The sequence below is a fragment of the Pristiophorus japonicus genome, chromosome 5 (genome assembly GCF_044704955.1).
Source record: "Pristiophorus japonicus isolate sPriJap1 chromosome 5, sPriJap1.hap1, whole genome shotgun sequence".
NCBI classification, from domain to species: domain Eukaryota; kingdom Metazoa; phylum Chordata; class Chondrichthyes; family Pristiophoridae; genus Pristiophorus; species Pristiophorus japonicus.
The window spans coordinates 158001971-158013031 of NC_091981.1; the positions used below are offsets into that span (position 1 = coordinate 158001971).

The 11061-nt window shown below is 43.0% G+C and overlaps 1 protein-coding gene across 1 annotated transcript; it reads right to left on the reverse strand.

The window, feature by feature from the left end:
• Positions 1-5811: 5811 nt before the first annotated feature.
• Positions 5812-9167, reverse strand: LOC139264117 (neurexophilin-1-like). The gene is made up of 2 exons (XM_070880209.1): positions 9111-9167; positions 5812-6573 (listed from the first exon to the last, which is right to left on the reverse strand). Exons 1-2 carry the CDS (start codon positions 9165-9167, stop codon positions 5812-5814), a joined length of 819 nt encoding a protein of 272 aa, XP_070736310.1.
• Positions 9168-11061: the final 1894 nt, after the last annotated feature.

Here is an 11061-nt window from a genome sequence, read left to right on the forward strand (position 1 = left end):
AAATTTGAAAGGCGAGCTGCAAGGCGTCAACAGGCAACCACAATACAACTCGGCAGATTGAGGCCTCACGATCAGGCTGGGACAACCGCCTGCAAGGTAACTTGTTGGGGGGGGGGGGGCGGGGGGGAGGATTGCGATCACAGAGCATGTGGGTCACGGGTTGGCAACAACCCAGATTATTCGACACTACCTGCGGTGGGCCACTTCAGTTCCATCACCCACAGAACTGATTGGATCCTGCACAGTGCATGCTCTGACCAGTTCCAATCAAAAATGGCAATTGAGGTCCTATTTTCGTGATTGGACCCCAATTTCCATGTTAAAAGGGGCCTATCACCTGAGACAGGTAGGCGTTATGGATACCCAGTGGTAGGCTCCTTTCAAAATGGAGCCAGCCCCATTGCAGGACAGTAATGCTACCGTCCCCATTTTGAAACTGTTACCCCCACCCTACCACCCCATTAATGCCAGGCAAAGGCAATGAAAATCAACCCCGTTGACCCTGAACCTCTTTTTTGTGTACATCAGTCCAGATTTTTATTTTTTACTCCTGTCCAGTTTGCAGTCAAGTTTCTGTTCATGATATTAAATCTATATCTTCCTGTGGCATAATTTTTTTGAATTCCTCCAGTTTATTTTCTTACTCTGAGCATCACAAGACATGCATTTATCTATTTTTGTATATCTTTAAAGCTATTCCTTTTTCCTTCATTTGTTTTGTCCAAGATAACATCTCGTAGCTTCATCTCAGTCATTTCCCTGCTTATAACTGGCACTGAGATTACTTCAGTTCCGGATTTACCACAGCATCAATCCATGATTCAGTAATGGCTGTACAGTCATTATGTGAAACCTAACAGTACGGTGTAATGTGCTACATTAATAAACTGGCAGATCTTTATGTGCACTGGCAAACATATCAGTCAAGAAGCAATTTATCAACCAATATGTTTATAACAGCATTGAAATGTATGCATTCACCAGACTGAGAGCTGTGCTAAAGAGATAAGACAAATGTGAAGATAAAAGTGGTTTGCAGCAACTATGTGACTTGTAATGGGCGTGCTTCACTGTGGCTTTGTCTGCAGGCCTACAATCAGCTGATAAGACTTCGAGTCAATTGTGAAAATTATTCTGCTGCAGGAGTCGAACTCTTAGGATTTTGGAATGTAACTATTTTCACTCGAAGCACCTAAACTGGTTAGTCAAGTCCCATTAAATCTAATGGAAATCTTGAAGAGTTGGGGCGTTTGGGGAACGGGGAAGGAAAACACTAAAGAAGATGATGCTTTAGGACATGGAGCTCATCAGCATACGGCATTAAAGGGAATGTAACAGCATTATAGGACATTGGCTAAACAACAAAAACGACATTAATGTGGTATTTTTAATGTAGAAAAACATCCCAAGGAGCATCACAGAGGTGTAATCAGCCAAAAGTAGATGCCGGATCAAGGAGGAAATATTAGTGGCTAGAAATTCCGTAGTGTTTGGGGCGATAACTTTTGAAATCTCGGAAAAGTACCGCCAGGTAATAATGATTTTCTGCTCCTGGGAAATTCAGCTTTAGCACTCCAGGACGGAGTGGAGTGCTAAATCAAGCGCTAACCACTTCTCTTAGAGTGCTATAGTGCGAGAGCAGGGTGGTAACGGCAGAGCACGGAACAATGTGGAGTGTAATGATATTGGCGTCAGCGGCTGCTTCCCTCGCTTAAAGAGAAGGGCCAATGCTGGTGCTCAGTCCTGTGTTGCCAGGCGACCTGTGGGACTGTCATTACAGCCCCAAACACTCTCAGAGAGTGGAGGGCTTGGACATCTTGCAGCAATGATGAAGCATCAAAAACTTTCAAGCAGGACCAGATTGGTGCAAAAAATAAAGGTTGGCCTACCTGAATACCACAGCCTTTAATTAGCACTCACCAAGCAGCCAGGCGAGGTGACAATGCCTCCGCTTCCTGCCATTGTTCAAGCCCGGCAATACAGCTGGGGTCGGGAGCTAATTTCACATCCGGGGCGGTAACAGGGCGCTGCGCACTTTATGATGTCACAATCTGCGAGGTGTTATAGAGACTCAGGCGGTAAGTGTTAGCACCAGCACTAAACTGGCACTGTACTTCGCAGGTGTCGCTAAATTTGCCGTGCCCGGTCGCTAACTCCTTAGCGCTCCGTTACCGCACCCTCCCCCCACCCCCCTCCCCCAGGCACTAATGGGAGGTGCAAAGCAGCCGAATGTCTTTCCCTAGTATGGGTGATGAAAAGCTTGGTCAATGAAGTGGGCTGTAAAGAGTATGTTACAGGAGGAGAGATGGCAGAGTTTAGCATAGGTATTTCAGAGCATGGGTTCTAGACAGCTGGAGGCATGGCCGCCAATGGTGGGACCAAGGGAGGTGGTATGCAAAAAAGGCCAGAGTCAGGAGAACAGAGAGATGGTGGGGGGAGAGGGGACACATGGGGAAGCTGCTCGCATATCTCTGGATGATATCATTAAAGACCGCATGTAGATGAGAGAGAGGATGCCAAGGATGAATCCTTGGGAGACTCCAGAGGTGTAGAGATGTGAAGTGAAGCTATTGCTGGAGCTGCTCTAGCTACAATTGGAAAGATCAGAAAATGGAGAATAGTGGTTAGTAGTTGTTTTTTGGACTGGAAGGTTTCTCCAGGTGTTCCACCAAAGAAACAGCAGGAGATCGGGAGAAATTCAAGGCAATTATCTCACTGCATAATTTCAAAGCCAAGTTTCTTTTTAAAATATATAAATATTTATGCTTTGATCAAAGAAAGGCAGCTTTTTAATTTATTGTTCAAGAACATTGATATCATTTAGTCACTGGGATCTTGTTAATTTGTGTAAATAATGTCAAAATTTTAGTTCATTATTTTTAAGTTGTAATCCTAACTTTAATGTTAATTTGTTAAAAGTTTGAACCACCTCTTCTTTTGCTAGTTTCACTTAAACCTTTTTTCTATTAAAAAAACTATAGTCAGTTAGATATAATTTTCAGTCTCCAAAGAAGCCATTTGTCAATGCAAGGTATATATTACAAACTCAATAATTATAACGCATTAATAATAAATGATTGTTTCCTGTGTTTTTTAGTGTCACCTGCTCTTAGAAGATTTTGGTTCATGCTGGGGGTACAGTTCCTCAGGCACGAAAACCCCTGTGGTACCTTACCTAAATGGCTCTTCTTCACATATGAGCCTAGAAGGTGAATGTTGGCAGACTGACTGTGGGCAGGGTGGGCAGTGCTACGCGGCCTCTCCACGTAGCACTGATGCATTTCAACGCCCCTCCCCTTCCGTTAAAGGGGAGGGCCTCTGCGAACTCTGCACAGTCTCTGATGGCCTGCAATGGGGCACCAGGGCGCGGTGGTGCCTTGGCCACAGCCCAGCACCGAAACGGAGTGTTGGGCTGCATGATGGCGGCCTGGACCATGCCACAGAACACCAAGACAGTGGCGCATGGCACAGCGCCAGTTTAAATTCCGCCCTGTGAGCAGAGTTCGGCCCGATTCACGACAGCTTCGCGGGGTGCTGGGCAATTTCCACCATGAGACGGAAAGGGGTCACCACGCACGCCGATGACAACATCGCCGGTTGCGCGGTGGCCGAGGGTACTACCGGCAGGGCGCAGTGCTACCATGCTACCGTGCTCTCGCCTCCGCTAACACCTGTGCAATTCTGCAAGAGCCGGTAATGCCCCCCTGCCCCAGGCGAAAACAGGTTCATGTCTCGTTAGTTTCCCCCTCCCCCCCGGCCCTCCCCGGAGGCACTAACGTGAGGCACACAACGGGGGAATTTTGACCCGTTAGAATCTGTGCAAGCTCACGATAGCCTTGGGGAGAACTTCCGCAGGTTCTCCTGATCTCCCACCAGAACTTTGGTGGAAGTTAGTTGGAAGCCTTGGAGAAACATTACAAATAGCCCTTTTTCGCCGCTTACTCCATTTTTCTGGGGGTTGCACTGCTCTTCTACCACGGTTCCAGGCAACTGTGCTTAGTGCAAATACTGGGGAAGCCCCTTAATCCACCTGGGGCAGCTGAGCAAAGTTCTAGATGATCAGTGTCCATATGAAATAGGAGCTTTGGAGGAGGTCTGGTGAGAAAATTTTACTATTTATTGCTGGGTGGCCTTCTTCTCCAGAGAGGGCAGCCATTCATTGCAGGATCTCCTTTTCTATGCCCTGCAGCGCCCAATCTTGGATTTTGGACTGTTCTATTATTTTAAGGGCAACGAGCAGCCATTTAACAATTGCTGATGCCCGATAACTGCCAATGCAACTCTGGTGTTCTGCCAATGCATCATGTGTGAGGACACCACCTAAATATGTAAATTCGCTGGCCTTGCATTATGAGCGAAGTGAACTGATCGCGCCACAGGTGCACAATGCCCATCGAGTCACTTCACTTCTGCTTTTTAATTATTTTCCCATCAAACAATTTTAACTGATTGTTTATGTCTTATTGACACACTAACACTGAAGTAGAAGCCAACCTATAGTGGATGAAATAATAATTCATCAAGAAAAATAATTAATTTTTTAGAATACCAGAATTTTCTGTGTATATCAATATCAAATATTTTTAAGAAATTAAACCAATGGTTGTGTCATAGTTAGTGATTCTGTACCATGCTCTGCGGTAGATCTTGACTTTGTCCAATAATGTAAAATGTGTGATCGTGAGTCAGCAGCCTGTTTTACAACTTTTCTGATGTTTATTTCCAGTGAAGTCAATGAAAATAAAAATCAGGAGAGATGCAAAACACACTGCCAACTTGCTGTAACTCATTTTACATTATCACTCAAAGTCAAGATCTATCCCTCTGACCTTCCTCCTGTCTCAACTGGGCTTCTTTACCAACATTATACTTTTTTAATATGTTTAGCAAATCGCTGATAACTTAATAATGTGTCTTGCTAAAAGACAACAGGATTTTTGGTCAGAGCATTAATGAATGGACCCTAGTTCCACATTTAAATAATGATAGATTTGTGTACAATTTCAATTGCAATGTAAAGTGGGACAGTAAGGTGCTACATGCTGTGCTTTTGCAGTCTGTTTCTGAGAATAGTTGCTTGAAAAACTTGGCTGGATTCAGCTTAGTCAGCTTTGGCTGCGGTTGAATATATTGGTCAAATACCAATGTAGCAGCAGCTAACTTTGTGGCATGTGTCACCATGCAAAAAATCATCTATAAGTCCCCAGTGGAAGTAGTTGTATCAGCAATGATGCCAAGTGTTTGTTCTGAGTGGACATTTGTGTTTGTCTGGGAGTCTGCCTCACTCTGCAAAATCCATCAGGATAAGATCCTGAGGCAGAAGCACCACATATACACATCATCAACGAAAGAAAGTCCTTGAAAGGGTGCACGAATTATTAATGTGACATCACTGGAGTGTATCCACATTTTCAAACTGAAATCTTTTAGTATTTTATTCCTATTTACATATCATATCTTTCAGAAATAAAATACTTTAATACAGACGATGAGTAATATGGTATATGTATACCTCTTAAATTGTTCCTTCACCAGTTACATTAATCTTAATAATTGTATTTTTGTACATGAGTTTGTTGTAAGCTATAACGGCTACACAAATAAAAGGTTATTTTTAATTTCATTTCATTTGTTCTTTAAACCATAAACAAGCAAGAGAGACAGTTACGTTAATGTTCATAGGTAGCTCAAATAACACTGGATAAACTATATACAGTACAAACCATTCATACAAATGAAGACGAAGATATAGAATTCATTACAATAACATAATTACAATAACCGCTTTCTCAGACTTCAATCATGTCACCCTCAGCCAGAGGGGAAGTAAGGAGTGTCACTGTGGTAATTGTAATCTGGACACACTTTCTGCACTAGTTTATAATCTGTACTGTAAAATGAAATATAAATACATATGACTTTAAAGGGTTTGGAGCAGAGCCATGACACGTGGCTTTGAGTCTGCTCCTGGTAACAAGTTTTGGATGGATCATAGTTGCAAAGCGTAGTCTTCTTCGCCTTGTCCACTTTCTCGTACTCAATGCGGCAGTTAAATGTCTTCGAATCTTTGGCATCAATCACCGTCTGTTGAGCCAAGTCAAATTCCACAATTTTTGTAGGGGGCACCAGGCTGACAGAAACATTCCCCTGGCCAGTGGAATTGTGACGGAAGTAGACACTAAAGGTACCGTTCCCGTGGTCTACTATTTTGCCTGTTATGAGTAGGTTTAGCTTGACGGTTTTGATGTTGGAATGAAAGTCTCCCCAGCCGAACATTTTCTTAAACTTTCCCGTTTTGACTATAGGTCGTCTCTTAGGTCGAGGGCGGGGCTCCTTCTGATCTGAAGCATTTCGCAACCAATCCCATATATCCTGGTCAGAATAAGGTACTGGAGTTTCATAGTGCAGATCCACAGCAGTAGCATTCTCTTTGCCAGATAATGTCTGTGAAAGCAGGCGGCTAATAGACAGATCTTTGCTGCTTTCTGTCCATATGTGCTTTTGCGTATTCTTAGGGTTGCCAGCTTTTAGAAGTTCTGATTTTTGAGGATTATTTCCATGAACACAAGTAACCTATAATTATGAAAAAAAAGGTAATGATGAGATTTTGTTCAACAAATGTAAGGAATATCAGTACACAGTCCCATTTGCTATGCCAATAATATCATTTTACTCATAATAGTAATTACAAAAAGACTTGTATTTATATAGGACCTGATCACAACTTTCAGAAATATCTCCAAGTGTTTCAAATAAAATGTATTACTTTGAAGTGACTATTATGTAGACAAATGTAGCAATCATTCTAAACACAGCAAGATCCTGCAAAGCAATAAGATGAAAGTGCTGTGTTGGTTGAGGAAGGAATGTTGGCTAGGACATGGGGTGAACTCCCTGTTCTTTGAATATTGAATCTCTGAATCTTTAACATGCACCTGAATCACTGGAACAGGCATATTAACCATTTGCTTAACACCTCATCCAAAGGATAGCAGTTTGAACATGCAGCACTTTCTCAGTGCTGCACGGAGATTTTGTGTTCCAGTGCTGGAAAAGGGCTTGAGCCCACAATCTTCTGACTCAAAAGTGGATGTGCTACCAACTGTGCTAAGCAAACACCATGATTTATGCAATTATACAGGACTAAAGAAGTGTTAAAAAATTTACTAAATGAACATAAAGTTGTGTATCGGGTCTGACTATTCTGCTAGTTAAAATCTCAAAAAACTCTTAACAGTTTCCCTTTCATAAATCTGTGCTGACTCAGCCCAATCAAAGGGTTGTAAATCTGTGGAATTCTCTGCCCCAGAAAGCTGTGGAGCCTGGATCATTGAATATATTTAAGGTGGGGATAGACAGATTTTTGAGCGATAAGGAAATAAAGGGTTATGGGGAGCGGGCAGCGAAGTGGAGCTGATTCCATGATCAGATCAGCCATGATCTTATTGAATGGCAGAGCAGGATCAAAGGGCCAAATGGCCTACTCCTCCTATTTCTTATGTTCTTATGTTAATCCTATTATTATTTTCTAAGTACCCCATTAACACGTCCTTAATAATAGATTCTAACATTTTCTCTACTACTGATGTCAGGCTAACTGGTCTGTAGTTCCCCGTTTTCTCTCTCCCATCTTTTTTAAATAGTGGGGTTACATTTGCTACCTTCCAATCCATGCGAACCATTCTGGAATCTATGGATTTTGGAAGATGACAATCAATTCATCCACTATCTCTTTTAAAACCCTAGGATGTAGGTCTATTCGAGCTTGTTGAGTCCACCACCATTCACGATTGGATGTGGAAGGACTGCAGAGCTTTGATCTGATCTGTTAGTTGTGGGTTCACTTAGCCAAGTTTTTGGCATGCTGCTTCTACATACATGTAGTCCTGTGTTGTAGCCAAGTTGGCACCTCATTTTTAGGTATGCCTGGTGCTGCTCTTGGCATGCTCTTCTGCATTCCTCATTGAAACAGGTTTGGTCCCCTGGCTTGATGGTAGTGGTGGGGTGAGTGATATGCCGGGCCATGAGGTTACAGATTGTGGTGGAATACAATTCTACTGCTGCTGATGGGCCACAGTGCCTCATGGATGTCCAGTTTTGCGCTGTTAGATCTATTCTGAATCTATCCCATTTAGCACGATGGTAGTGCCACACAACACGATGGAGGGTGTCCTCATTGTGAAGATGGGACTTTGTCTCCACAACGACTGTGCGGTGATCACTCCTACCAATACTGTCATGGACAGATGCATCTGCGACAGGTAGATTGGTGAAGATGGGGTTAAGTAGGTTTTTCCCTCGTGTTGGTTCTCTCACCACCTGCCACAAGCCTAGTCTGGCACCTATTAGAATAATGCAGTGGGTCGGATAGTGGAGATGATAATCTTAGAATCATTCAACATGATGACAGTGAGAGTAAATACTTTTTTCTTGTTGGATGAGCTAAGATGAAGTTTCCTCGTCTTTTTATATTTTGTAATCTTGCAAAATTCACAATTATTATTATTCAGTCCAAAAAAAAGAGGTCAAAATTGCTTTTAGCACAATTTTATGCACTGTCATCAGCAGTATGCAACCGATTACGTGGGATACAACAAAGGCTCCACATTCAGCCCCCTCATTAATTAAAATAAAATAGGCGGGCTGCCAGCGTTATTCCCTCTGTTCATTAGCAGCTCGTATAATTAGGGGCGCCAATATCGCACCTTGCTGATACCTTTTAAAATCAGCGTGCATCTATTAAATGGTTTGTCTGCCAGCAACAGTCACTGAAGATTGTGGACAATGACGGCCACAGCAGAAGCTGCAAGGACCCCTCATTTCTGATGCTGCTTTGGCGGTTTTGGTGGAGGAGGCTGGCAGGAGCAGGACATGTTGTTTCCACCAGGCATCAGGAAGATTTCCAGGCAACCTGCCTGACATGTGTAGGCAGAGGTGGCATTGCCAGAGCATCGTCCCCGGGATATGGCTGCAGTACAGGAAGAAGATCAATGACCTCACTAGGAGCCTAAGGTAAGCCCGCTAACTTATTACTTTCTGTTTAGCCCTGCATTACCTGTAGCCCCAGCATTCTCAAACCTTGCTGCTCCTGATTACCAGCACTCACCTACAATCACTGCAGCACACTTCATTCCACCTCCTTCTACTTCTACTGCAGCAATCTGCATCTGCTACTCTCCTCACCATTACTGCCTTCACCTTCTCACACCTCTGTCATCTTTCACACACCAGCAATACTATTCTATCCTGACATGCATGTCCTCAAATCACCCTCACACTCGCACACTTCCTTCATTCCTGCAGGCCAAGTTCACACACAATAACAGGGAGCAGGCAGCCCCAGGAGAAAGGGTCTGCCTCCTCTACATCCATGTGCTGTCACCACTGGAAGAACAGATGATGGACAGGAGAGGGCAGGAGAGTGGAGCCAGGCAAAGCTGGAGAAAAAGTCCTGCAGGATTTTAAACAATCTTCCCCTCCCTCCCTTCTCACTTAAGTCTCACACGATGCATGACAAATTGCTGCTACTATCAGAAGCCACTCATCTGTCACTGCTTACTCATGCCACTAAATGCTAACACTTGTCCCATTCTTCCATTTCAGGTATAGAAACTCCACACAGCCCTCAGGGAGCAGAAGAAGATGAAGAGGGCAGCAAACGTTTTCTTGTTTTACATTCAAGCAAACATGATTGAAGAACAGTGTTTAGACTGCTCATATGCCTGTCTGTCAAATGGATGGTTGATATTTCAATTATATAGCAAATGTTTGCAAATAAGGTGTCAATTCAATGTAATATTAAAATATCAATTATATAAAGATTGTTGCACTATGGATGTCTGACACTAGATGGCAAAATAAAATGTTATAAATATTGTACCATAAAATACTTTCAAAACATACTACAAACATTTTAATGCATAATATATTTACAGCATTAATTTTTGTCCAACTGATTTGTTGAATCCAATACTGGACTCCTGAAAATGGGATACAGAAATCCAATTGAACAATCAGTTGCAGATTCAAAGAACTAACAATTTCATCAGCAATGACAAACTCCTGAGGGTGCAAAGCGGCTCCCTTTCAAAGCTGCAGGAAGTTGCAGAAAAGAAGAAGCTGCTGTCGAGTCAGTCTTGGAAAATTACAGGAAGGGGAGGCAGCTGCCAGAGGGACACCACCTTACAAAATTGCCCAGGTGGTCGGGAAGGAGGAGAAAGCTGCTAACTCAGCAGAAGGAAGAATTTACCTGATCATTAAATCAATATTAAAACAATATTATCTAATGTATGCAGCGTGTAAGTCGGTAGATGTGGGCTATTAAAGGAGAACAAAACTCTGGTGAGAGAAGGAAGAACTATTTTCAAATTGAACTGCTCCGTTCATTACATTTTTACATTTAAATTCAGTCTACGGTTATGCAATCTCTGATTCCCTGATCTCTGATCTCTGATCTTTGATCTCTGATCAATTTTCTGATCTTCATCTAAATGCCTTGTTAATGGTTGAACACTAAATCATATCTGTTATATATGTAAACTTGTATTTACTCTGTACAGCTATCAGAGAGTTCATCCCCTGGAGTCCCAAGTGATCCCATAATCCCTGGGGAGCACAGGTATTTAAGGAGGTCTCACAGGTTGGAGAGGCACTTTGGAGACCTGTAATAAAAGACTACGGTCATAATTTACTTTGAGCTCACAGTGTTCAGTCTGACTCTTTCTCCAGAAATAACAATTGGTAACGAGATACAGATAAGCGAACCGAAAGATGCAGAGAACAGTGAGCATCCTGGAGAAATTCTCCGAGAGGAGATGATTGGGAAACTTTTGTGGAGCGACTCGACCAATACTTCGTGGCCAACAAGCTAGATGGGGAAGAGAACGCTGCCAAATGAAGGGCGATCCTCCTCACCGTCTGTGGGGCACCAACATATGGCCTCATGAAGAATCTGCTCACTCCAGCGAAAACCACGGAGAAATCGTACGATGATTTGTGCACACTGGTCCGAGAACATTTGAACCCGAAGGAAAGCATTCTGATGGCGAGGTACCGGTTCTA

Excerpts from the sequence above, each read along its gene's own strand:
- LOC139264117 (XM_070880209.1), bottom strand. The coding sequence starts at position 9,167 with ATGCAGATTGCTGCAGTAGAAGTAGAAGGAGGTGGAATGAAGTGTGCT. Across the intron at positions 6,574-9,110 it reads TGAAGTGTGCTGCAGTGATT|GTTACTTGTGTTCATGGAAA; the intron begins GTAGGTGAGTGC and ends TCATAATTATAG.